Here is a 27,917-nt window from a genome sequence, read left to right as displayed (position 1 = left end):
TAGCCGGACATTCAGTGGATAAGTGGAAGCTGGTGACGATAACGAGAACCGTGTTGTTGTTTTTTTCCAAGTTTACAAAGAAAATTTTTCATGGAAATAGAGTAACTGATCGTTTTCTGTGTTCTTTTTTTTTGAAATTTAATCTTTGTTTCTCAAATTGTTCCTAGCAATGAAAAACTCATTAGGAAACCCTTCTAAAAACCGTCAACAGAAAAGGAAATAATGACACTTCTTTTTGTTGACACCTATCTTATTATTTCTATCCTACAGGGAAGGTATAACGAAACTGACAGCGTTAGAATCTCTACATAAATAAATAAATGTTTAAATTAAGTTCACGAGTAACGGAAGAAGAATGAGAAAAAGTGTTGAGTGGACAAAAAGAAATACAAACCATAACTTTCTAACAAAAAAAAAAACTTGCGAAGGTGTTTGTTATCGTTCACATCTAATATGTGACAATTCAAGTTTCGGGAAAAGGAGTGAGTCAACAAGTCACTTCTTTTGTATCCTATTTCGTTTCATAGAACATGATTACCTCTATTTTTCAAAAATTTTCAGCAATAGAAAAAGAATTGACCGAGATTGCGCAATGAAACCTTGGGATCGCGGCCACATCATCAAAATAATTTTTCTGCCGAATACACAGCAATAGAGAAATAGTGAAATTAAGCGAGATCTTCATAAGTTAGCAAGTTTTTTTGTAAACAGCGTAAATTAATGGCGTTGAGAACTCCTCAAGTGACCACAGTAAAGGTGTAGTTCACGTCTCTGAACATGATAATGCCACTTCTGCGTAGATATCCAGGAAAAGGCGCATGATACTGTCTTGATTGCATCCTTGTTCGGCTATATTTAGCTTTTCGCGTGACAAAATGCAGGAAATTCCGTCGTTGTACAGCATCACCAATCCAACTCCAACATGACTCAAAATATCCTGCAGAGTAAGTTCCAAGTTCGACCTTCTTTGAATCTTGGCAACGTAGAGTTTGATTGTGTACTACTTTTTAAGCAGAACCAATAATGTTATTTATTTTTATTCTGGCTAACGTTTCGGCGTCGTCGCCTTTTTCAGAGCCTGGAAAAATCACGTGTAATCTACTCTCCTCTGCTCAAACACCTCGTCATCCCACAAGATATGACTTAGCAAACAGATTATTCAAAGGCAACTAAAGCAGCCACGAACTCGTGATATTAGCGGACCACCAGTTTTTAGACTTGCGCCGTTAGTATTAACTAGTAACGATGCCCCGCCTCTGACCCCGTAGGTCAAAACCCGCAAAGATCTTGATAAGGCGCCAGCTGGTCACGGCGATGCATTCTTCTTTACGATTCATGATTTTGTGGCTATCAAAGTGAGCGCTATGGTGGTCTGCTTTTCTGGCGTTGCCTTTGAATAATCTGTTTGCAAAGTCATATCTTGTGGGATGACGAGGCGTTTGATTGAGTAGATTACACGTGTTTTTGATTTTTCCAAGCCCTGAAGAAGGCGACGTTAGCCAGAATAAAGATCAATAACAATCTTGGTTCTGCTTAAAAAGTAGTGCACATATCCTGAAGAGGTTCCCCGATATGCACAACAGCAAGCGCATTGTGAATTAACACCGTTCTACCATCCGTAATAAGTTGCATCGTAGGGGACACGGGTGCTCTCTCACCCATCTTTTTTTTTTGTAACCAGCAAGAATCGAGCATGTTCACGTCCATATTTATGAACTACACTTCACCTTCCATTTATTCACTTATTTCTCGATATAAAGTATAAAGTGTATCAATCCGTTAGGGTTTGACCAGTCCACCGTTTGAAATGCATCTATGTGTTCGACTTTAACCCAACGTCGCTATAAGTTTACGTACGCAAGTGGTGCCTATACAGTCAACCGAGAGAGGAGGAGGTATAAATTTGTACATCAAGTCAGTGTTTCATCCTCCCAAATAGATGAGGTGCCGAAACGTTCGACTCCCGATGATCCTTGGCATAGAAGGATGTCGTATTGATTTTTATTTAGCTGTACTCGAGACTGTTATTAATTAAAAGCATCACCTACGAATCTGGGGTGGTACGGATTTCAGGTGGAGAGTTCCTGTGCGGGGTCGTAGATTATGGAGAGGAGGGTAATTCTATCCATTTCTTCCTGATTAAAAGCCATAAAAAACGGCCCGGAAAATGCGGCGTCTGCACTCTGCTGGCGCGCTCCAATCGAACTCGTGGAAAATAGCACGCCGGAACGCTCGAAGTCGTGCCTTCCGGGCCGTTTTTTACGACAATTAGGAGGAAATAGACGGAATCACCCTTCTCTGTATAATCTACGACTCCGTATAGGTATAACCCACCTGAAATGGGCACCACCTCAGATTCGTGGGGTGATGCCTTTAACTTTATTGGCTAACGTTTAGGCAAAATCGCTTTCTTCAGAGCCTGAAATAGGGGATTAAATCCTCAATTTAAGCGGCCAAAACAACTAAACAGATAATGTTCAAAACCTACTTCTCAACCACTGACGCAGCGACGTGCTCACCTTAGATCGGAGACGCTTAGCATGGACCGCTGACTGTTCGACCACAAGAGCGAATGATTCGAATGTGTCATTCGGATGAGAAAAGCCATCCGAGATATGGCACGAGTTCCAGCGTTATCGACAGACCCTTGCGGTTCATTTTAGGGTTTTTGACTTGGACGATCAAAACGCCTGCGATTTTCGAGCCAACACTTTAGATTCGTGCCCCAAGATCTGAGCCCTCGTTTCAAAATTGGCTTTGTCGTGTTTTCATGTTCTACGGGCGTCCCGAAGGTGTCCATTCCCGTAACCTACTCTATCCACGTGCTCTTTGATGCAAACAAACAGCGGTCCTGCTGTTTCACCAACATAGTTGCCCCCACAGCTCGTGCACGAGATCAAATTGATTACACCGGATCTAAAGCAGTCTCATCGTTTGCCTGGTGGACAAATAAGATGTGGCACCGATTCATCGACTTCGATGAAAGCCCTGGTTGTATTAAAGGCGCTTCGACTTTTCAGTCGCATCCGAAACTCTTACCAACTTCCTCGCCTTCAAAAATGCAAAGGATGTAAACAAAATACTCCTAGAAGGGCATGGATTCCACAGTTTTGTTTGAGCGCTTGCTTAGAGTTGTGAACCGTGTAAAAACTATTTTATCAAGATGTTAATAACCTGGACTACCTCACTTTTAGATGTTTTCAACCCCCGAGAGATAGAAAGGTGGCATTTCTCATGTTACCCATGTTCGACAGTCTTTGAATCTCGGCATGTTGAAACGTAGTTTTTAATTGATTTTCTTGAGCTCTGGCCAAGATTGGTATTGATCGTCTTTATTAAACAACAGCTAACTTTTCGGCGTTATCGCCTTCGTCAGAGCCTGGAAGAAATCAAAGCCATTAGTGATTTACCCTCTCAAGCGCCTCATCACCCTAGAGAAAGCATCCAAACGGTCAGGAAACTCAGAAGTAAAAAAATTTCTCATGTTATTGGTTTCGAAGGTTGGAAAACTTTTCGGCTATATTCTTGGAAATTTCAAGTTGGCCTCGTACAAGTAATAGTAATAATAGTAATAATAGTAATACGAAGACATTAAAAAACACGATCAAAGCGTTGAGAGACAAAGATTTTTAAAGCAAGGTCCTCTGATTCTTTTAAAACTGTTCCATTGCCCTCGGAAATATTCTGAAATGACATCAAAAAATAAAAATTCAGAATATTTCAGAAACAACAGAAGAACCAAAAGCCCCAAATCTCTATAAATCCTATATCTGTTGTTTCTTTTCTGTGCTGCATAATGGATTTGAAGTCAAAATGTGAACAAGTCTTCTCCTCCTCCAAAATTCCCCAAAAAGGAGTTGATCCATCTCATTGTGGCGTTAAAAGCGCTAAAGAATATGGGATAGTGTATAAGATTTGAATGATTCGAATTGTTTAGATACTTTTTTTTGAAAGAGACGTTTCACTCAGTTCCGCCCCACACACTTTATCAGAACAATAAGGGGTTCTTTGTGATGTCCAGAATCCCCTCGTGGTTAGAAGATTTGCGGGCATTTTTTCCTATTCGTTCAAGGCTGAAGTTGCAAAACTCCATATTACACGTTTCAACTGCGTTTTCAACGATCTAATGATTGATCAACATAGCGCGGGAATCAACGAACGTCTGGAGAACCTTCAAAGCGCTTCCAGTTCCTATGTGCGATTGGCCATCTCATCGGGATTGACGTTCTTTAAATGTTGTGTAGCGGAGCGCTGTTGATGTGTGACCTGCGATTCCGCTTCTTGTGGACATGAAAAAATTCCATGAGAATGATGAGATTTTGTATTGCGATGGACATTTGATCGTTCAATGAAGTCCTCAGCAATGAGAAACCTACAGATTTTTCTGGACACGATTTCCGTGGAAGTTCTGCTTATCATTCATTTGAACTCCGTAGAGAATCCTTCTCTAGTAGATTGGATTAGGTTGGATTTTAAGCCGCATTCACATTGTCCCAGCTAAACCTACACCTTACGGTAAACTGCGGCATTCAAATTATCTGGAAGGTCTCTTGGAGCACATTCTTTATCATAAGACATCTTCTCAAGCAGAACAGCGAGATAATAACAACGAACAATAATGTAAGGAGACTCGGATATATGGGAGAAATGTGGGATATGGGCCCCAGGGCATCGAAACCACCAAAAGGATTTCTACAGCTTTTTTCCGGGACCTTCCAGGCAGAACTAAGAGCGATTAGTTCATCGCAACCTTAGATGGGTTTACTGTAGCCGAGCGGAAATGTAAGAAATTTTCGGGTGAGCGTTCTCCGGAAACAGTGAACAGTAAAAAAATGAAGTCGCCAATTTAAACACTTCATTGGTTTTTCTTTTTAGTTCTTTTAACTTCTGTAACATGTCAGCGATAAGATTCATATGAAACAATTGACAGAAATAGAATTTGACATCTCAAGTTGTTAAGATCAATCCATCAGGGTGTCTCTAATGAACGCGAGTGGATCAAGAAATTTACATACTCCACTACAGTCGACATATGTCACACCCGATATAACTTCAGCATTCTGTAGCACCAGAAATTTCGGCGAAGTGAAAGCCATTCTTAGAAAAGTAGACTACGAATTTCCTCTTTAAAAAATAGGTTGAATAGCGATAGATTAGTTGGAAAAGACCGGAAATAATTCGTTTCACATCCATAAGACATTTTCTGGATGCTTCACAAAAAGTCGCAACGCTGTGTGGAGCTAAAATTTTCAGACAAAAAGCACAATCGCACTGAACCTTTGGAAATTTTCAGCGCAGCGACGCAGTAAAAATATTGAAACGCAAATAAAGTAGCTTCTTTCTTTGTGAAGATATGCATTTGGTTCAGAATCCAAAAGAGTCCTTCCAAAGTCTGTATCTTACGGTTAACTACGGTTTTCAAATTATCCGGAAAGTTTGTTGGAATTGGGACATATGTTTGTCTACCAAAAGAGCGATTTCTCAAGCAGAGAACTGAAATAATGAGGATTCGCGTGCCTTCGAGTACCTTGCGAAAAAATAATGCAAAGAAGTTTTGTGAATATTCTCAGAAAAGACGAGGAAAATGAGAACGACAAATATTTCACGTGAAGGTGAAACGGGGGGTGGGGGAAAAACTGGGAATTCTTAGACGAATTACGTGAAACATGACGTCATGCTATCATAGTGTACGACTCCATCGCTATCAATATCTTTCTGGACAAAAAACAACATTCGATCTAGCGAAGAGGCACTAGAAATTACTCCTATACAAGCGGATGCAGCGTAGTCGGTTAGAAGTCCTTTGAAGCCATACGGTCAATGGTTCGAGACCACGCTAGTGTCGACCAAAGCTTTCATTCACCACATTCACCGAACAGAGTGGTTTGATTTTCTCATTTTCGATCACCACGCGGTATTCTGTTTTTGAATATGCGAAATGAATAATGAGTGTGGCGTATGACTACAATAATAACTTATTGAAAGGTGAACGAAAAAAAAAAACAGTGACAAAGAGGTGGAGCAACTTTCGGTTCAGTTAGAATTCTCAAAAGCACACCGTACTTATTCGCTGCCGTCAAAGAGTTCCTTACTTCAATGTGATGGAGGCTACGAACGCTACGAACGAAATGTCGATGTCAACCGACAAGAAGAATACGTTCTTTCATATGCTGAAAGAGTTTCATATTGTGAAGAATGCAGCCGCCAACAATTCGCCATGTCAGTCGAAGGTACGCATCGGTGTTTGCCAAATTTATCCGGCCACAACCGCAACATTACTTTTAAAAAAAGAGGTTCCAAGGTGAAGATTCTAATAATCTCCAACTCCTCTCTTCTTAAAACCTCGGCATTTGAGAGTGTATTTAGGTTTTCTAATTAAAGGATCAAGGATAAGGTTTCTGGCGTTGATCAATCCGCTTGGGATCTACCGCCCTGATCTCTTCAATTTAGAATCGTTTGAGGTTTACGAACGTGGAACTGGCCTATACAATGACTTGCGGTGGCTAGCCGATGGGTCAAGTCAGTGTTTTCATCCTCCCAGACAAGTCTGATACCAATTTATCGACCCCGGAGGGATGAAAGGCTTGGTGAGCACTAGGGCGGATTCGAACCTCCGATCGATTGTGCAGGAAGCGGAAACTAACCGCTATACTACACCCGCCCATTGTTTTCTAATTATTTATAATTTATTTACCTGTTTTTATTTTTGTACTTAAAAATGAGTGCTTATCAATTACCCGATGACTTTTTGCCGTTCGTAACACTTTGTGAGCTAAGAGAGATTGCTCCACATGCAGTTCCTTAACGTTATCCAGACACCGGTACTTAAGGATACTACACAGTGCGTAGATCTAATTCGCCTTGGTGACAACCTTTAAGAACGCGGTGGTTTACCAACCCCGCTAGTCGGTGGAACTGGTCAGTTGTTTTCCTTTTGAAGGTCTTGCGTGGTGTACTTGGAACAATATCGAGGCTTAGCGAGGAGAGAGGAGGAGTTTGATGGGATATGCATGGTGTCAAAGACCTCGAACCATTTTCAGGCCTTTGAAAAAGACGAGTTTGTCGAAACGTCAGGCCAATAAGAAATTCTCATCTACACATCGTTGGCATAACAGGAAAATATAAAGATTCTAATGTTTTACGGGCAACCGAGGCTTATTCTAGGATAGAGGGATCTTTGAAGACACGTAGATTTCGAGAAATGATTGTTTGATGGTGAGAATCGGTGGTAATTCTTTGGTTAATGAAAAAAACCGTTTCTCCATCCTTGAACGGCGAACACGACTGAAAAAAGCTAGGATTGCCTTCCCTGATTCATTTCTTTTTTTTTCTTAGAAAACTCTCACTTATTTTCACATCTCAGGTGTGAATGGCAACACACGTTTCGCACGTTTCCGTAAAAAGTTATCGTATCCATCTGTGTTTTTGTACACTTAACGTGACATTTTTTTTCGGCATTTTTCTTCCGTTCACTTTCTACGTAAAAGTGCGTAGAGTGTGACCGATTGAATACGTTACTGTACTCAGTTGCAGTCAAAAATTAATTGTTGACAAAACAAAAATCTAATAAGGGAATGTTTCGCAACAATACACTGAGTTACTAATAAGTCTAAAAGTCCAGAAAACATCCCAGTCTCCTTCAAACATTCCCTGTTGAGTGCCAGAAAGCACAGATAGTCTTTTTTCGGGGTCCAGACACGTTGTTGACACAGGTCACCTGCTGACAGAGGGATAAATAGCTCATGCTCACCGTTCAATGCAACTTTTTGTGTGGTCCGCGCTGGCGGGCGACGGTGGTGGATGGGCGTGACTGGAGAACTGGTTGAAATTAGAGACACGATTACGATATATTACAATAGTGAAGAACAGAAGGTTATATAGGAAAGTGATGTGGACAACCCCCCACAAAATCCATCGAACCCTCTTCTGTTCTCTGGCACCCCAAACTCATCGCTAGCTCAATCGGGCCCGCCGTCAACAATGGATGTGCACAGATCGAATATGATCTCACATTTGTCTGCTTCGTCCATAGTAAGTTTTGCATTAGGTTACTACAACGTGCCGTATACTGTAGAAATAGACTGAAAGATACTGTCCGAAAAGTACCGTCCGAAAAAAAAACCACTATAGCCCTCAGAAAATAAAAAAAAGGTATTTTCTAGACAGAAAGGAGCCCATTTGAACTTAACTGATAGTAACAAGCCGGTACTTCTCAATTAAATCTTCTTTACAAATTGCAAAAGTTTCAGTTCTTAGTCTTACTACTTAAAATTTTTAACTACCTTACTATAAGCATCACAAACTAGGCAAAAAAAATGAATCAGAAAGGTTCTCCTTGTTGATTGAGTGTAATTGAGGTTACTTACACCGTTAACCCTTGGTACCCTCATAGGTCTTGTACACTAAACCAAAAAAAAAAATTGGAATGCTCCTAATGTATTCTAAGCATTCTGATCGCTTCTATTGAAAGTACTGAGATTTTCCATTTTAAAGCGTATTTCGCCTTATTTCATTTAGTCGTCGAAGCTCTAGAAGTACCTATTTCAAACTTAAACCAGTATAAAAAAAGAAAACAAAAATTTAACCTCAGAAATTATTCAAAATACTTCAAAATCTCATTACGCTCTTCATTCTCTGATTGTGGTGCGCAGTAAGTAACAAATATTCCAAATTGATAAAGTTTTTTTTTGTTGGAATTTTCAACTATGCTTAGAGAATGGAAGCAAAATGAAATAATAAAAGAAAATCTCTGTTTAGCTTCTATGAATCGCTTTAGAGCAGGCCAACACCTTGCGAATTCATGAAATTAGAAGAACGTAGGGGTCAATAAACGCCTATATTCCCCAAACAGTAATTTGAGGATGTCAATCGATGTATCCAGAAGTTCTAGAGAATTTCTGCGCAATTTTTCGAAGTCGGAGAGACAAACAACGTGATCGATCTCGGTCAGTTTCGAACTGTCGACAACACACGTATTTGTAGTTGTGACCAGCGCCCTCCTAACAAATAAAATGACAATAAAATAAATGATAAAAATGATTTTAAAAAAGTAAGTAGTGATAAAATAGTAATAATAAAATAAATCCGTTAGAAAAAGTTTTAGTTACAGTAAAATAACTAAAAAAATAATTATTAGAAACCATCTTTTTTTTTTGTTGAGCAGGGCATTTAAGAAATTCACGGTGACCTCTGTGTTCCCTACTTCAAACTTTATTCGTTGGTGCCGTCTCAAATCTATTAATTGGAATTTATTTTTTTCTCGGATTTTCTAAACAAAAACCCCATTGAGGAACACTTTTATGAGTACAATAGCTTAACAGCTAAGTGTGAGCACCTCTACCGATCCACGCCTATTATACCGACTTTTATTTGGTTGTCTAGATAGCCAAAAGCCGTGTGGGTGTGATGATCGAAACGTGCTGTGACGCCTGGATGTGAATGAAGAAAACTATTTGACATCCTACCAATAATGTTTAGTGTTTAGTGTTCAAATAAGTTTTGTATTTTTTTGTCCAGATCCCAATACCTAGGAACTTTTCTCACTCCTAGTCCAGGGAGGGCATAGCCTAAGATGCAAAAACTAATTGTCGATTCTCCCGAAACTATATATTTTGCATGCTTTGCTTAAAAATAACTTGAAAGTTGTGCCTGAAACTCGACCATGGAAAAAAATTGCAGCAGTAGTGAACGAAGAAGAAAAATATACGTGCTAATTGTTGGGCAACTATTGTTAAACAGAGAAAAAATAGAAACGAGACATAAATAAAAATGCTTGAAGCTATCATATCACAAATCTGGTAAAGTCAAGAAATCCACTGAAAATGCTAGAGATGTGGTTTTAGATTGCGAGATCCTTGATGGTCCCGCTCGTCTCTCTGCCTAATCGCTGTAAAAAAAACCGGCGTGGGAACAGATTTTGTTCCTACGAGGTACGTTAGAACGTTGCGTTCTAACGTACCTCGTAGGAACAAAACTGATATCGTCGTAACCACGCTGTTCCGTTTTTTTTTAAAAATTAAGCGAAGGAAACCATCCGGGATCCCGCAGTCCACAATCACTATTTCCAGCTTCTTCCGTCGTTCCTTCACCACGTCATATTCGTGGTGTGCTGCCTTTAACCCAGTCACGACCGTGAATTTTTCTGCCTATCTGGCGCCAATCGACTTTTACGAGCTATATTTAAATTGAGAATTTAAAAAGATGAATAATAATTGTAGTAAAAAATAATTGATAATAATAACGAATAATAGTAAGCTTATTCGGTATAGAAAACACTTTAAAGATCAAAACAATAACCAATCAATAAGAAACCCTTGAAAAAAAACGGAACCCTTTAACAGTAGAATACGTGCTGTAATAATAAAATCGATGAATGGTGGAATAAGCAACGGCAAATTCCTAGCGATGAGAATTTTTTACGACGACATTCCATTAGGACGCGCCTTGCTAGCGGTTGCGGATCTAGGCTTCACGACGAGTTGCTTATCAGAGAAAAGTGTACACGACTAATCGGCTTTTTTTAAATTCGAACCATTCGCTTCACTAAGGATTTCTAAATTACCGTACGCTCTCTATACGTCCTTAATTACATGCAAGTATCTACATCCTTATTCTACCGTCTTTAACCACCACGATATCGAAAAAGTCATATTTTCGTCCGTTTGCTCTCAACTCACTGTTGTTCATAGTCCTTTTCATGACTACGCTACGTTATTTTACGTTTATACTCAGCATTACTCATGCACAAACAATTTTCTTTTAAAATCCAGGAAAAAAAAGGAAGACTTCCTAGTGCCTATCCTTCTCCATGTACTCTTATCCTTTTTTTCGGTCATAAACATGTCTTTACATTTCTATTCTAAAGAATTTAACGGAAAACTCATTAGATGGTGATTACAGCGAACAAACTGTCTTCTTAAATTATCGCGTTATGTCCGACACATCAAACTTTGAAACCTGGCACTATGATTTTATTGTGGAGGGTCGAAAACCGGACGGTCTTCGGATGAGGATACGTAGAAATCTTTTGAAAATCTACGAATGTTTATCAGTAAACTAACACAGAATCTTTTACACCACCTTACTTTGAAACCATCTCACCTTAATCCCTAAAATACTTAAGATTGAAAAAAAAGAACTTTCGAATCCCTTCCTGTTTCTGTTCACTATCTCGAGGCCTCCTCTGAAAGTTCCAGATATCCCGTTGCAAGCTTGCCCCCGATATGGTGATGTGGATTATTTTCCGTGATATGTGGTACCTTAGCCGATTGTAGAAACTTTATTTATTCCTGATTTATCTCCAACGACATGAGATTTTTTTTTGGGTTATGAAAATAATGAAAAAATAATAATAAGAAAATAGTATGAGAATTTTTTTTTGATCATGAAAATTCAGTTCTTCTAATATAGGGGATTTTTATATCGAGTAATATTTCGAGTTCAACTAAGCCCTAGTAGGAAATTATCACGTATGTGATAGGCGATTAGGCGAACGTAGTGGAGGGATAGGTCACCGTATCTGGGTGATCCTGGGTACAGTGTCCTGAGTAGAGAAGAGGAGGAACTAATATAAAAGAGATGCTGGACGCGACACCATGGGAATATTGGAATTATGTGTTTTTTTTTTCGCAATTCTTCCCAAGTCGTCTACGTTATGACTATTATTTTGATTTTCTTAAAAGAATTGAATAAAAATAATAATAAAAATTTTCCAAAGCATGCGCAGCATAAAACCTTTCTTCTCTCCTGTGAAACACTATTTTCCCTTGTGTTTAACCTTTATTGGAGGTTAGTATGTGATTTATTCGAGGTGAAAGATTCTTCAACGTCTTTCACAGTGAAATGAGAAATCTACACTTATAACATCTGATCTGCTGGATAGGAATGACCCAACAAAATTTTGGTGTTTCAATTTAATTCTTGTTTTGTTTTAATTTTTTTAATCAAATTATCTTTAAGAACTTTATGTTTGGTTCAGCATGAATTTGGTCCACATGTGGAATCTTTTAATGATTTGGAAACTAGCACATTTTAACTTCGAAAAACTCCAGAAAATTTAGACATTTGCACATTTTTCAGGTTTTTGAGTGTAGGGACAGTAATGTTAATGTAGTTACGTGTAAAAGTTGTACTATGAATCCAATTTCGTTCGGTAATGCAGAAATTGGATTAGGTTACACTGCAGAAAACAATAGAAAATTGGAGAAAAACATTAAACCGATTTCAGAAAGGTGGAACAAGAAGGTCTTCACACGGGCAGACAAAAACAGGCAAACAAACGTAGAGTATAGTATATATTCATACCCTCTCCCTCCCAAAAAAAAAAGAAAAAACCTCTCATTTTTTCTTTGAAATTTGACTGACATATTTTTATTCAATTCGTAATACGTGAAATCTTTCATAATGTTTTTTTTTGTTTATTTTTAGCATAAACAAAGTCGCATCTTCAAAGCGATAAAGTCATTAGACAGTCAAACATTTTTTTTTGCTAACGATTTTGTTCGATTCCCAATCTCTCTCGAACATATGGAATTTTCAATCATTCAATGCTCGATTTATCCGAAAAGTCAAATAGAGCTTTCGAAGTATTCTACTCTTTCAACCGAAAGATTTTCTTCACTTGCAATTCCTTGATTCTGCTTTCCTGATCATTTATCCTGAAGATGAACTTAGGAAAGTCTTCCTCTGATGTGGGCAGAACCAACGATCATATTCACCCATGTCCTATGTATTCATATCGTATCCTCCTACCATATCATTCACAAAAATTCCAAAGCAATTTTTGAATTACGAGAAAAAATTGTGGCAAGAAAAAAAAGGAAAGGAGAAAAAGGAGGTATTGTCAATTTACAGGTGAACTCAAGCTCAAACTGTAGGACTGAAGTTGAAAAGACCACATATCTTTTTGCTTGTTACGTGAAGAGTTCTTCTTCCAGAAAAAAAAAACTCGCTCGATCTTCAGCGCTAGTCTTCCTTAGCATTTTCCGTAATCTGCTCCGGCAGAAACAACAGCGACCGTGGCAGCAACAACTCTGTGCTTGGAAAAGTGAAAAAATTATTCCATAGAATTTTGATTGGTTCCCTCTGTTGCAAAACTTATCCTTATGGATGCGAAATGCAGAACTAATCCTTAAATTTCATCCTATCTTTGTTATAATTACTAAAAGCTTCTGAATTTGGCAAAAAAACACCGTGGTACTGTAGTCTGAGAACATGTTCAACGTGGCTAACGCGACGCAACCGCTGTCGAGGGGGCATTGGCGCGCGGTGGGTCGCATGCAGGTGCTGTGGCCGCGTCAGTGCATTGATAAGCTTTCGATGGTAAAGTTACATGAAAAGGAAAGTACTACAAAACTGCTTACCCCAAATACGACAACACTTATCAGATAGACCCGACGCGTCGCGTCGCATTAGCCCGGTTGAACACTCCTGGTACCGACTGTTAATTCCCGTATTGAAATAAATGATGGAAAACGGGCTGAATAGAAGCCGCTTCGTTTTTTTTTCAGTTGCTACAATATAAAACTGAATTTTTAGTGAATAACTCTGTTTTTCCAGATAATCATAAATTGTCCAAATTCCTCAAAATTTCTTTGGGAGAACAGAAGAACCTTTTCTTCAGCCAGATGCTTTTTTTTTATGCATCTGTGTCATTCGTATGTTATGACAACAGACCTCGTTGAAATTCCAGATGAATTCTTGCTTACGTTACGTTCACGATTTTTATAAAATGCTCGTAAAGTAGAAAAATTTTATATACAGCAAAAAAAAAAACTCTTTTATCAGAGGTATGGCGAAAATTAGCGACTCCCTCATCAATAAGCAGACAACGGAAGATCAGTTTTGATAACTTGTGCAACTCGGTATCGTTCCAACCACGATTGACGTTTTGTCCCGTACTTTTCTTTCGGATGAAAAACTTTCGGCAAAAACAATCTTAGAAGGTAAGTAACTGATGAAAATCTATGAAAACATGCACTTAGACTCTAATTAAGGAACTAGATAAATGGACTATGTTGACGATAGATAAGAATCGGTCGGTCCTTGTGCAAAAATTGCAAGAGAACTCTTTTGTGGATATGGAGGTTATTCGTTGACCTTTACCACCCCTCAGTAAACACTTTTGACGTTCCTCTCACTCGGTTCCTTTATCTCTTAAAGGCATCACCCCACGAATCTGAGGTGGTACGGATTTCAGGTGAAGTATTCGTATACGGGATCGTAGATTATGGAGAGGTGGGTGATTCAGTCCATTTCTTCCTAATTGTCGTAAAAACGGCCCGGAAGATACGGCTTCGAGCGTTCTGGGGCACTGTTTTCTACAACGAGTTCGATTGGAGCGCGCCAGCCTCGTGCACATTCCGTGCTTTTTTTACGGCAACTAGAGAAAAAAAATGGACGGAATCACCCTCCTCCCCATAATCTACGACTCCGGATAGGCATAACCCACCTGAAATCCGCACCACCCCAGATTCCTGGGATGATGCCTTTAATTGTTATTTTCAGTAATTCACGTGTAATTCGTTTTTTTTTTTTTGTTTGAAAAAAAGGCCAAGGGTACACTCGTAAATAGATATCATGCAATTAGTGCAATCAAAAACACCGCCTCTAACTTTTGAAGCTGAAACTCATTTTCGAAATTGTAGACCAGAAACGAGGCTATTTCTACCAGAACAATTTAAAGAATGCTTTCATGTATCAGCAGTGTATAACTGAAAGAACGATTCGTACTATGAAAAAAGTGCATTCAATGGACAATTTAAAACTAATAGGTGGGACGTAGTGCTGGTGGAAAAAGTGAAGAATCTAAATATTGAAAGATAGAGCATAACCTTGAATTTCTAATTTTTTCGAAGAGAAAAAGTATTTTTTTTATCAATAACGACTGTAGATTTTTCGTCAGTGAGCAAACGCTTTTTATTTTAACATCAGCATTTCTTTTTCCTTTTTTTTCTTCTTTTTTGAAGAGTAAATAACAACAACATGGACAGAAAGCGATTTCAAGCTGAATTTTATTCCACTTTTGCGGTGTATTTTGAATTTTTTCGACTTTGTTTCTCTTCTCTAGTCTTTTTTTTTTCCTTAAATCCCACAGATCATCATTCAGCTTTATCCCTTAATTTTACAGGTAGAGAAACACCGCATCGATTCTAGTAACTTCTATGTCAGAAATTTTCTTCTAAGATTTTCTCATAAAATAAACATAAAGTTCTCGTTGATGTTCGTATTCCCACATTCCGAGGGTATGAGGTTGTTCTCTGAACTCACCATTACCTCACATGCGACCAATCACTTATGTTGTAAAACCAACTTTACGCGCTCCCGTTATTTCACACTAATATGTGTGTGTAAGGAGTTGCTTCGTAGGGGGAATTGATTAGCTTCGTGCTTCTGATTTATGTGATCACTGGATTTGGACAAGGTGTACGCTGCGTTATCGCTGTGATACCTGCAAATCATGTGCCAAACCCTATTCACCGAAAATAACTCTTTGATTAAAAAATTTTCCTATGCGGTCCCTATACGAATACTGAACCGTAAAACCTTCGTGTCATTTGAAAATTCGGTTAAAAATTTGAATTTAATCTTTATTGAACGTTAACGCTCCCTGTTATCAATGGAACTGATCGATTTTCACCGAAACTGAAAACGAATCCAGTTCTTTATTTACGATACCGAATTTGTGGGAATTATTGCGATCAGTCAACCAAATAAACTCAAAATCAACGCGATATTTTTCACCACGCGACCGAGCGGAACGCGAATAGCGAATTCTCCTCGTACGGGAGTGTTCGCGTACAAAATATGTTACCGCCTGCCAAATAATGTGATCGTAATTGGTTAAAATTTCTTTTCTTTCATTTTTTTTTAAATTTCCATGTTTTTCTCTACCTTCCAGAAAAACACTCATTTTACTAATATGCTTATTTTATTATTGAGTGTGGGTTTTTCGTTCCCGAAAAAAAATTGTCTGCCTTATATCATTCCCGGAAAGAATACAGTATCCTTGAGAAATAAAAGAAAATAGAAGAGAAATAGAAGAATTGAGAAGAGGAAAAGAAGAATTAAGGAAGTGAGAATAGAGGCTAACAACGTGTCGTGAAACACTCACTTTAAGGAATTGATACATTACGAAGAACTGTTTCCAAATTTCAATTCCGAAATTTTGAAGGATTTTTCTCAAATAGTCTATTTTTTGTTGTATTGATCGTTGATTTCATTAAATTGTCTGCATGTTCTGTTCTTATTTTTATTTTATTCCTATTACTGATGCTTTCAGCATTTTTTGCCAAATATGAAGACATCTATCATCTATTTACAACTTATAATGTAGTTAAAAGTAATGCTGCAAAACTTTGAAAAATCTACTCCTACTTTAAAATTTTTTTCTTCCACATCGAACAATAAACTTTAAAATATATAAATGGTGAATGATTTTCTACGATCAGTTTCTAGAAAAAAAACATTTAACGAACAATAATTTTGTACTACTATTATTATTAATAATGTTATACTAATGAGACGATTGGACCATTCCTTTTTTTAAACTTATAAGGAAATCCATATGAAGTGAGCTTAACGTCTTCTGGGAATTGAACTATGTTGGTAGAATTGTTATTGCTTTTTTTTACAGTAACATAACAGCACAAAATGTTTTATTCTCCAGGGTTCATTATTGGTTATGACAAAAAAAACAAGGAACAGATAAACAAGTTTACAAACAATAACAACAACCGCGATTCTGTCCAACCCTCGTAATCTGGAGGGAAGGAAAGAAAATGGTGTAAGACTGTCTGAAATTCTACTCAACAAGTTTTCGTCCTTCACTTTTTGAAAAAAAAAGAACAATAAATGACGTCATTGAATAGAAAACAACAACGTCCACATCCCAAAAAAAGATTCTTCATAATTTTAATGAGTAATGCAAAATCCGTTGCTTCTCGGGAGTAAAAGATAAAAAGGATTCAGTCCCTGGCGTTAGTCGATCCGCTTGGGATGCACCATTCTTCGGTAGCGTAACGGTGAGTACCTGCGCCTCGCCGGTCTTCCGGAATATGTTATGAAAATATGACTTCTCACGATAAGATAGCGAAGGGGAAAAACACCAGCAACAATTTCTTCATTGATACTAATTATTGATTTTCTTCTTTGAAATTTCCGTCCATGCCTTTTTTTCAAATAGGAGACGGTAACTAAATGACTGGGAGGATTAAAAATAGAATGAATTTGTCAAAAATCAGCATTTGCTTAGAATTGTGTGCCACGCCTTTTGAAAATAACCCTCGTCACTAGGAGGATTTGATAATTTTTTTGTTTAGGCCTCAATGGAACGATATGATACGGGCACGTTTGAGGCATCAGACGAGGAACTGAGAGAAAAAAGCGATGATAGCGATGAAAAGTTATTATGTGGATTTGGCAGGTAAATAGTACATTTCTGGATTTGTGCGGGCATTTCTGGATTTGTGCGAGCACTTCTGGAATTGTCCGGGCAACCTTACAGGACATATAATAAACGAAGAAAATTCACATGTTATCCATTTGCAGTTCTTCTACTGCATAGATGATAGGATTTCAAATATTTCAGCATCGTAGCCTTTTCAGAAAAAGTTGGAGATTTTTTTCCATTGTCATTTCTGTGTTATGACAATAATCACGGTTAAAATTCCGAGCAAAATAGGAAAATTTGAAAAGAATAACTGAAATTTTAGAAAAAGGATATTTTTCGTTTTCGTATCGGGGGTTCAAGAACTTTTATACACTTCGCTGACCGGTATGTCGTCCGAGTTCCAGCAATGTTTCCATACTTTTTGTTTCCTCTCTCTTTCTCTCTCTCTACCAGTTTTCATCCAGAAAGCTCATAAGTTTAGTATGTGAGGTTGACAAAGTCTAGACAAAGTCTATATCCGTGAGCTGTGTGCATTTGAGGACTCCTAACTACTCCCGGGTTTATTTTCACTTTTTTCGGGTATGAAAATCCTTTGTGGGGAAAAGTGAGGACAACCATATTAAAGGCATCACTCCACGATTCTGGGGTGGTACGGATTTCCAGTGGAGTATTCGTTTATTACGGAACCGTAGATTATTGAGAGAAGGTTCATTTCTTCCTAATTGCCGTAGAAAACGGCCCGGAAAATACGGCTTCGGGCATTCTGGCGCGCTATTTTCTACAACGAGTTCGATTGGAGCGCGCCAGCCTTGTGCGCGCGCTGCATTTTCCGGGCCGTTTTTTACGGCAATTAGGAAGAAATGGGCGGAGTCATCCCCTCTCCATAATCTACGACCCCGTATACGAATACTCCACCTGAAATCTGCACCACCTCAGATTCGTGGGCTGACACCTTTAAATGTGTATCGATTAATTTGACCCACCGGATCAAAAAAAAAGAAAAAAAAGAAGGGGGAAGTGATTAGGATGGGTGAAGTTATAAAGATTCAAATACTAAAACTCCACATGAAAAAAGCCGCCTAGAAATAGTTTTTTTTTTCGTTCGATAATGTCATATATATTTTCTTTTTGCGTTTTGTTTTTTTTCCAGCGCAGAAATTTTCCAGAGATTGTTGTTTCCAAATTTCTGGAATGATATGTGACCGTAAAAAAACTGAACTGATAGATTGTAGAGAGCATCTTCAGAATTAATGACCATATAAAATAGAAAAATAATGAAAAAATGAATTAGTGAATTTGTTTAGATCACGTGAATTCTTAGTCAGAAGCAATTTCGGGATCTTTTTTTCCTGAGAAACGGTTCAAAAGTGCTTTATTCAAATAGTGGTATAATTAGTAACTTAGTTTAAAATAGTAAATGACTTAAAATAACTTAGTTTAAATATAATGATAATTAATAAATACAATAATAAATATAATAATAATAATTTAAATATAATTTAATAATTTAATTGTAACCTAGCTGCACTCCTCCATGGCTGCAACGGTTCCACAATGCGAAATGGTTGCTCCTAATGCTTGGCATCTGCGCTTTTATCCAGGTGAAGTCCTCAATCTATTTTCCTTTTCCTTTTTTTCCTCAATCCTCAGGGGTTCATAAACTAATTTATAATAGTCGAAGGTAACATTTGGGAATGTTCCCGACAAGTTGGATTCTCTCCAGCGGTAAGTAGGATCCGGAGAGTAGTTCACGAATTTCCCACGGTGAGAAGTCGAGATGCGTCCTAGAAATTCCTAGAAATCGGCTTAGAGGCACAACACGTCTGATCATTTTAACCGACGATGGGACTCTTTACAGCTGCCTATCTGTGATGGAATCTCTCAACTGGAGAGAATCTAACGTCGACGAAAATATAACCAAACTCTGCCTTCCAATAAACATATTTTTCAAACAAATATAATTATAATGTAATTTTTCAGAGTTTCGTAGTAAATGCAATTTTCCCCGTAGGATTATCAACGTTGGAGAAAAGATTCAAAATGACCAGGTACGTACGTATTTGTTGTGCAACGTAGACAAAAATCCCTAAATATGATTAGAGATCAAATTAAAGCCGATGAATCAAATCAATATAGGATAAATTTATTTAAAAAAAGCATAAAGTTACTGGCGCCTCAATCCACTTGGGATGCGCCAACGCGTTTTTCTGGAATTCGTAATCGTTGAAGTTTTGGAACGTGTGTTGGCCTATACAATGACTTGCGGTCCAGACAAATTCGTAGCAATTTATCGACCCCGCAGGGATGAAAGGCTTGGTGAGCACTAGGGCGGATTCGAACCCTCGACCGTGTTTCTACAACGGACCTCTAGCCGACTGCGTCACAGCCGCCCCTGGATAAATTAGTAATTAATTGACAATTAATTAAATTCTATAACTTACACAACGAACATTTTGTAACCCTATTGGCTATTTCTCGCCAATTAATTATGGATTTTTCAGTACACACACAGGAATAATTTCTAGTTGGTATGACTTTGCCGTATTGCTTGTCGTGTTCCCCGTATGTCATTGGGGTAATAGCGGTTAGTTTTAGCTCTTAGTCAATTTATTTTTCTGTTTTTTTTTCTTTTTTCCTTTTTTTTGGAAAAATGTCTTTTTTTCTTTCTCTGATGAAAGAAATACAAAGTTTTCTTTGAAATCTTTTCGAGTTGTTACTGGCTTCCTTAAGGGCAACGTTCAGGGGATTTTCGTCCTCAGATTCCTTCCATTCGTGTTCCACAAACAGTGAGAATACGAATTCTCCACCGAAGATAATCCAGAAGGCTACAGTATGTCTCAGAGCAGAGAACTCATTTGAAGCATGGTTTAAAAATAGAATATTATACTAACATTACTTCACAAGGCCATTGAAAGGTAGTACCGTACTCCTACCAGCATACTGTAGTCAAAGTAGCGGCCCTGTGGGGGATTTTCATCACTAATCTTTTCTGAGAACCTTCACTTGTCATTACTGTAGGTGTAAAAAGTTGCATCGTAAGGTGAACTAAGACTCCGGAATTCTAAAATTTGTGGAAGACGCTAAGTATCATCGCTGAATCTTTTCAAAGTAAGATTAATTAACCTGGATCCTCACTTACTACTGGAAGAAATCCGACATCGAAGCTATTTGCTGACTTCGTCTCTAATGCAAATACAAATAGAAATAAGTAAAAACAAATAGATAAACCACGGACAAAACCAAAATTGTCGACTACAGTTACTCTGCTACTTAGTAAAATTCACTTCGTTCTATAATATTATCTGAATCTTCAGGACATAAGGGACGTTGGATCGGCTGGGGTGGAATCGTAATGGCGCTCGGCTCATTGATTTGTGCTCTACCGCACTGGCTCATCAGCCCCTATAAACCTGAACATTCCGAGTTCAACTCAACTGATTTCGGACAATGTACCCTCAGGTGAGCTCAATGGCGTTCAGAAGTTTTGGATAGGTTGTCCAATAAGTTCATGTCCAGCTTTTCTGATGTTTCTATTTTTACTCAACAACAAAAATATTCCAATTAGTAATATATTGTCAGTAGAATACCTTTGTAATCTTTGTATATCGACATGAGAGATCATTGATTTTTCTTCCCTGAGATTCAGGCTACTGTGAACTGTGTGAACACATTGACAACCGTGGAAAGAAGCTTATGGAACTACCTAGTATAGTCGGGATATAACGACATGAAGCACAATACAATTCCGTGAACGGCTGCGCGCGAAGCGGTGCGGTGTGGAGCGTGGCGGTTCATTTCGTGGTGGGACCACTGCGAACTGTACCGATAAGTGGTGCTAGCAACGGTCCCCCTCGATCCTAACCGCCGAACCACATCGCTTTGAGCGCAACCGCAACTGCGAGCGATGAGCGCGACTTGAAACGTGAACCTGAAAACCGGCAATTTTTCTCTGCTTTACACCTAGATGCTTTCTTCCTTTCCTGCTTCCTTTCTTAAGCGGAACCAGATTGTCCTCAATCAGCTGAACTCATCCATGACTACATTCTTTCCATAAACTTCACCCAGCTCCTTAGAAAACGAAAAATTGCTTTAGGCGATAAATTCAAGAAGGTTAATTTCAGAGAACTCGAACAACAAACGTGTGAACGACAAGCGTTCACCTCATACCTGAACCCCTATTTTTTGCTGTTCATACTCGGTCAAACATTGCACGGAGTCGGATCCACACCACTGTTCTCGATTGGGACCACCTTCATCGATGAAAATGTCTCACAAAAAGCATCACCAGTGTACTTAGGTAAGAGCTTCAAAATTTTCTGTGAGGACGATTCGACATTGTGCTGTTTTCAATTAATTTCCCAGTGACTTTCTTAAAGTCTCAAAACCTATCGAACTTGTGCTGATGCTGGTCGCTCAGGTCGCAAAAACCTACATTTATGCCTGTAGTTGAAAATTCGAAATCAAACCCTGCCTCCGAATGGAATGCTTGGTTAAAAAGTCGTTTGATTTCAGCAATCCATGCTGTCCTGACCTCTTTTGGACCCGTCATTGGAGTATTTGTCGGAGGATTCTTGTTGAACATCTACGATGACTTTGACAGAGTGGATCAGTAAGTCTGAACCTTTTTTTGTTTAGAGATTTTTTCAGAAAGGTGTTCATTCAAATTCAAGTTCAAAGGTAGCGTTCCACGTAATTGATGTGGTACGGAAACCTTAATAAAAACGCCGAGTTGGAGCTGTACATTACGGATATAAGTACGGGTCCACGTCTTTCCGTTGTGGGAAAATGCGTGGAAAATAGCGTTTTTTCCTACGAAATGAGTTGCAACACAACGCCTTTCTTGTGCACGCGCCGCCTCTACGTGCACGCGCCGCCTCTACGTGCGAGCGGTCGAAGATTAATGAGGTCTTTTCATCGCCCTACTAACAAATAAAACCAATGAATAGGCTGCTGAGGAGGCGGCCGAAGAGTGCACAATGATGAGCGTTCTAATGTGTCTCGTAGGGACTAAGGTGGTTCACACGTCGTTTTTTGGGGCAACTCCACGCTACCGTAACCTACAAACGGAACAACCTAAAAATCATATGCTTTCAGCCCTCCAATTGCCCGCTCGGATCCTCGTTGGATCGGAGCTTGGTGGGTTGGCTTCTTGGCCTCGTCGATTTCCGCACTAATCATTGCTTTCCCAATACTCGCTTTTGCACGAGAACTTCCAGAAGCCAAACGACATAGGGCTAAGGACGTAATCCAGGTTTCCTATTCAGTAGATGTTTTTCCAGAGGGCTAGCTGAACTACGTTAAACGATCCACAGTTTTAGGTGCACGCCATCAACGCGGACGTCAACGAGAAAGCTCCAAAAGAGGCTAAGAAACTACCGGTGGTAATCATGGTGAGTTGCGAGTCGTGTTTATTCTACGAGATAAAACCACTATTAGAAATTGTTCCAGAAAATTTGCCGAAATCCAACTTTTGTGGTTTGTATAGTGATCGGTATATTCGAATCGATTATCATTAATGGATTCGCAGCTTTTATGCCAAAGATTCTGGAAACCCTACTTAGTACTACGCCTATTCTGGCTTCGTATCTCTCGTGTAAGTTTTTTTTTCATTGTAATGCAGTTGGTTACATGGGACCACTAAAATTTGGTGGTAGATTTGGCGAAGAGTACTAAACTTGTGTACCGTAATACTCCACTGTTTCGCTAGATTTTCTATAGAATTCAGCTTTTAAGTACTTCTATATGTTGTTGGGAAAGAGAGATTACCCATCGTAGGAACTCATTACCAAGAAGTTAGGAAAAGTTACAATGGATAATTAGTTTGCGGTGTTTTAAATCGTTTTCAAGTGCACAAAAAATTTTAAAAAAGCATAAGTCTACCAATTTCCCAAATCCCTAAAAAATCACAAAACCTAGTGATCAGCGTGAATATGACTGCCCTCACTCTAACTGTAATTTAGAGAAAATGATCCGCCATGGGACCCTACCACGGCGGAGTCTAGAGCTCTCCGTACAAGTTGAAACTGACCAGAAAAAAAACTAGTGATGCAAAAATAATTAACGAAACTCCCATCAGCAGTAACTCCAAGAATTTTTTTGTTTTTTTTGAATAAATTAACGAAGAGGATGAAAAGAAAAAGAAAGAAGTGGTGTGGAAAATGAGATGAGAGGAAAACACAAGACCTCAGAGAAAACACTATTAGTTCATTGGTGATAACAGTGGAGCAAGAATCAGCCTTCCATGGTTAGGTCACTTTTTTTTTCCTCATTTAAAGGATAAAAAGGATGAAACCTCCGGCGTTAGTCAATCCGCTTGGGACCCGCGCCCCCAGTTCACTTCAATTCAGAATCGTTTGAGGTTCACGAACGTGTAACTGGCCTATACAATGACTTGCGGTGACTAGCCGATGTTCTGAGGTCAGTGTTTTTATCCTCCCAGACAAGTCTGGTACCAGTTTATCGACCCCGGAGGGATGAAAGGTTTGGTGAGCACTAGTGCGGATTCGAACCCCCGAACGTTTCTGCAGGAAGCGGAACCTATAACCGCTACACCACACCTGCCCCTCCCTATTACTCTAAAATTGAATCGTTTCTTAATCTACTTGTTTTGCTGTTCTATCATTTTCTTGTTATTTTTTTTTTGCTTTTTTTTCTTCTCTCTTTATATCTCTGCGTAACAAGCCGTAAAAGTTGGACTACGCTGCGAATTTTTGAGCGATTAACCCCCGGCTTAACCCCAAAAACATTTCAGCTGTCGTCATTTTTGCTGCAGCTGCTGGTGTGATGGTAGGAGGAATGGTGATTCGAAAACTTAAATTACAAGTAAGTTCGGTTGGATAATCGTTATCAGTTATCCTCAGAGAGTACCTGTGAACCCTCGTAGGTGGGCGGAATGCTAAAAATGATCGTATGCTGTCATGTAATTGCGCTCATCTTCACCACCGGTTTACTCGTTCATTGTCCTCAGAGAAGTTTTATTGGAATTAACACGGATTACAATGATATGTGAGTTTTTCTGAATGATTTAGGGCACTGCCGAAAAAGAAACGCAAAATTTCAGAAATATTCACAATAATATCGATTATAACGTGGATGCCGCGTGTAATATGGACTGCTACTGTAAGGTACTTTATTTTTCATTTGTCTAAAAAGGATTTTTCAAAGATGGCGAAAAATGGAGTAAAAATAGGCGATAATCCTGAAAAAGAAAGCGATCGCAAAGAATCGTAGAGGAGTGAAGCTGAATTAACCAACTTTTATCTTTTATTAAACGTAGAATAACTGATTTCAGGATGATTTCAATCCAGTATGCGAAAAAGACACCGGCCGAATGTATTTCTCTCCTTGTTATGCTGGATGTACGCACAAAAAAGACAAAAATGGGGTAAGTTCACAAAAAAAGGCGCTTATTAGCGGATGACATGCAGATGACTTTCCCATGCTAATTCATAGATCACTGCCCCTCTTCAAAACTTAAAGTAAGATAAAAATCAAAAACTTTACCACGATACTTTTCTATTCCTGAGAAGATCAACACTGGTACATTTACAGAAGACTGAGTGGTCGGAATGTAGCTGCCTACGGGAAAATTTCACCAGTAATCCGGAAATTCGACACTCGGACGTCCTCCTACAAGGGTTAGATTTTTTTTCGTTCAGTTGTTCCTACTGTGATGGTTGTAAGAGTTCCGAGATGCTACAGGGACTTTTTTCATTGAAAAAGGTCAAGTTATTCATTCCTTTCAGATACTGTAATATCGACTGTGGTTATAGCGTCTACGTTCTGATGATTACTTTATTCATTACAGTAGTTGCAAGTTTCGCGTCAGGAATTCCCACTCAACAGGTTTGTTTCGGTTAAAGGCATCTCATCACGAATCTGGGGTGGGGCGGGTTTCAGCAGGGTTATGCCTATACAGGATCGTATATTATGGAGAGAAGGGTGATTCCGTCCATTTCTTACTAATTGCCGTAAAAACGGTCGTAAACGGAAGATGTGGCTTCGAGCGTTCCGGGGCGCTGTTTTCTACAACGAGTTCAATTGGAGCGCGCCAGCCTTGTGCACGCGCCGCATCTTCCGGGCCATTTTTTTGCGGCGATTAGGAAGAAATGGACGAAGTTACCCTCCTCCCCATAATCTACAACCCCGCATAGGCATAACCCACCTGAAACCCGCACCATCCCAGATTTCTGGAGTGATACCTTTAACCTTTTTTCCGAAATGTTTCCCTTACAGATTATGCTCCGAGTTGTACCGTTCGATCAACGAACGCTAGCTTTAGGAATAAATTGGACATTCCTGAGGTTACTAGGTAAGCGTCTATCGATGCTACTTATGAGTTAGGGAACCCAGGAAGATTTATCTCGATTATTTCAACGCCAACGTAATGAATATATGCTTCCTGCTCATGTTTGTGTGCATTCGAAGCGCTAGGGAACCTTCCGACAGATTTTTTTCATTGACAACATACCACCACAGAAGCATTTTCTGACAATTATCTCTTGTTTTATATCTTTTTTGATATCATTTTCTTTCTTCAATCCATCTGTTTCACTACATCATTATAAGCGTTGATCCTCTCTTTTCCTTCCTTCCTCTCTCCCTCCCTTTCACTAATTTATGTTAACGATTTTCTGATATGAGCGCACGATGCAACGACGACGCACGACGCGCTCGAAACGAAAAAAAAAACAAAACAAAAACAACAAACTGCAGCGAAGAGTGGCGCCAGCCAGCAAAGGTTCCAGTGCGTTCCTGACCGCTACGCTCCAACGCACCGCTTCGAGCGCAACGCCCGCTTACGCAACTGCACCGCGCTTCAAGTCGTTTTGCCGACCGAATATACGTCTCATTTTAATGTGTTTTTTTTTTGAATTTTTCAGGCTTTATCCCTGGAGGAATTCTTTTTGGCATGATGATCGATATTGCATGTTTGGAATGGGAGCAGAATTGCGGTCGACAGCAGAGTTGTCGAGTATATGATCCAATGAAATTGAGCTGGACAATTACTGCCGTAGGTACGGGAATTTTAAAGGACTGGAAGTAGAACCAGTAGAACGAAAATAATCTTCAAAAAAACCCTATTATTACTCCATTACCCCTACGATTATTGATTACAGCGATCGTCTGCAAACTTTTATCGATTTTGGCGACCATTATTGGTTATATGACCTATCGTCCAACTGATCTCGACAACGGTATGTCTATAAAATCGGTAGACTCACATGGTGCCCTTCAATTAGTGGTTAACGACGATAGACCACCTGAAGAATATGGATCTAAGAAAAATAAACCTGTGAACTGAGCTGTAAAATTCTTTTCTTCTTTTTTCATTTATTAGAAAATATCAAACTATATATGTATGCTTAGGTTGAAATGTTTAACGCCTAAAAAAATTCTACGTACGTGTATTTGTTTTGTTACTTACTCTATATTATATTTATATAATTCGTTGTACTAAGAGTCGATGTCCCTCTTCAGTTCACCAGGCCGGTATCCATGGTGCATTAGTTTTCTAACTTTTTCATCTTATTTGTTCTTCTCTTCTACTACTTCTTTTTCTTCTTCTTCCTCTTTTTTTTTCTTTGTTTGAACCTACAACTTCAGGTGTTTTCGTGTCTCGCTTTACTCAGCCAGTGATTCAGAATTTTCTTGTCTTTTATTAGATCATTTTCGTTATGTCAACGTGTGTTGAAACACAGTACGCTCCTCCGCTTACTTCACTTTTATTTTTTTCAGGCAAATTTTTTGCATTCGTTCACTTATTGTTTAGATTTGTTCGATACAAAACAACTGTGTACAGATAATAGAAGATTTTATGTTGATGTGGAGGTTGCTCCAAATGTTAAGACATCTCAACGCTATACAAATCCATATACATAGACACACAAAACAGCTACACATAAAAATAAAAGAAAAAATAATAAAACAAAGAATATTTACAACAACATAATATTAAAATAATTTTAACAATAATAAAATAATGAATGAATAATAAAAAATAACTTACTGATTCAAATGTGCCCAGTTTTATCCCTTTAAAGGCATCACCCAACGAATATGGCGTGATATGGATTTCCGGTGGTCAAAGACTATACGGGATCGTAAATTGCAGAAACGGGTGGGATCCCGCTTATTTCTTCCCAATCGCCGTAAAAAAACGGTCCGGAAGATGCGGTTTCGAGCGTTCCGGGGCGCTACTTTCTACAACGAGTTCGATTGGAGCGCGCCAGCCGTGTGCACGCGCCGCACCTTCCGGACCGTTTTCCGCGGCAGTTAGGAAGAAATAAACGGAATCACTCTTTTCCCCATAATCCAAGACCCCGTACAGGCATAACCCACCTAAAACCCCTACCACACCAGATTCGTGGTGTGGTGAATGTTGGGGCAGATCCGAGGTCCCAGAAGAATGAGTCGGGGAGGGGTATCGGACATCGGAACACGGATGGTATATGTTAAGATCATATCAAAAATGCAATTTAAATTCGACACGAAGACAAAAGGAAGGATAGAGGATAAAGTGCCTGGC

The 27,917-nt window shown here is 38.9% G+C and overlaps 1 protein-coding gene across 3 annotated transcripts in view; it reads left to right on the top strand.

The window, feature by feature from the left end:
• RB195_009113 (uncharacterized protein) overlaps positions 1 to 26,693 on the top strand; it is a gene marked incomplete at both ends in the record, with an annotated part of 33,573 nt that extends 6,880 nt beyond the window's left edge. The window contains 21 exons of one of the 3 annotated variants that reach the window (XM_064195952.1): positions 6,108 to 6,230; positions 7,882 to 8,031; positions 17,319 to 17,422; positions 18,912 to 18,990; positions 19,370 to 19,437; positions 19,891 to 19,973; positions 20,704 to 20,848; positions 21,511 to 21,686; positions 21,902 to 21,998; positions 22,484 to 22,640; positions 22,708 to 22,779; positions 22,838 to 22,982; positions 24,141 to 24,211; positions 24,273 to 24,394; positions 24,450 to 24,513; positions 24,681 to 24,773; positions 24,941 to 25,026; positions 25,135 to 25,234; positions 25,625 to 25,700; positions 26,272 to 26,406; positions 26,509 to 26,693. In XM_064195952.1, the coding sequence (XP_064047097.1) occupies positions 6,108 to 6,230; positions 7,882 to 8,031; positions 17,319 to 17,422; positions 18,912 to 18,990; positions 19,370 to 19,437; positions 19,891 to 19,973; positions 20,704 to 20,848; positions 21,511 to 21,686; positions 21,902 to 21,998; positions 22,484 to 22,640; positions 22,708 to 22,779; positions 22,838 to 22,982; positions 24,141 to 24,211; positions 24,273 to 24,394; positions 24,450 to 24,513; positions 24,681 to 24,773; positions 24,941 to 25,026; positions 25,135 to 25,234; positions 25,625 to 25,700; positions 26,272 to 26,406; positions 26,509 to 26,693 (2,331 nt within the window). Of the gene's footprint in view, positions 1 to 6,101; positions 6,231 to 7,881; positions 8,032 to 17,318; positions 17,423 to 18,911; positions 18,991 to 19,369; positions 19,438 to 19,890; positions 19,974 to 20,703; positions 20,849 to 21,510; positions 21,687 to 21,901; positions 21,999 to 22,483; positions 22,641 to 22,707; positions 22,780 to 22,837; positions 22,983 to 24,140; positions 24,212 to 24,272; positions 24,395 to 24,449; positions 24,514 to 24,680; positions 24,774 to 24,940; positions 25,027 to 25,134; positions 25,235 to 25,624; positions 25,701 to 26,271; positions 26,407 to 26,508 lie in introns of those variants that run through there. The other 2 variants (XM_064195954.1, XM_064195953.1) reach the window with 2 other exon arrangements.
• Between the last annotated feature and the right edge of the window lie 1,224 nt (positions 26,694 to 27,917).

The sequence above is a fragment of the Necator americanus genome, chromosome III, assembly GCF_031761385.1.
Source record: "Necator americanus strain Aroian chromosome III, whole genome shotgun sequence".
NCBI lineage: Eukaryota > Metazoa > Nematoda > Chromadorea > Rhabditida > Ancylostomatidae > Necator > Necator americanus.
The sequence above is the reverse complement of the archived record's forward strand: the minus strand, read 5'-3'. Positions and strand labels throughout refer to the sequence as shown.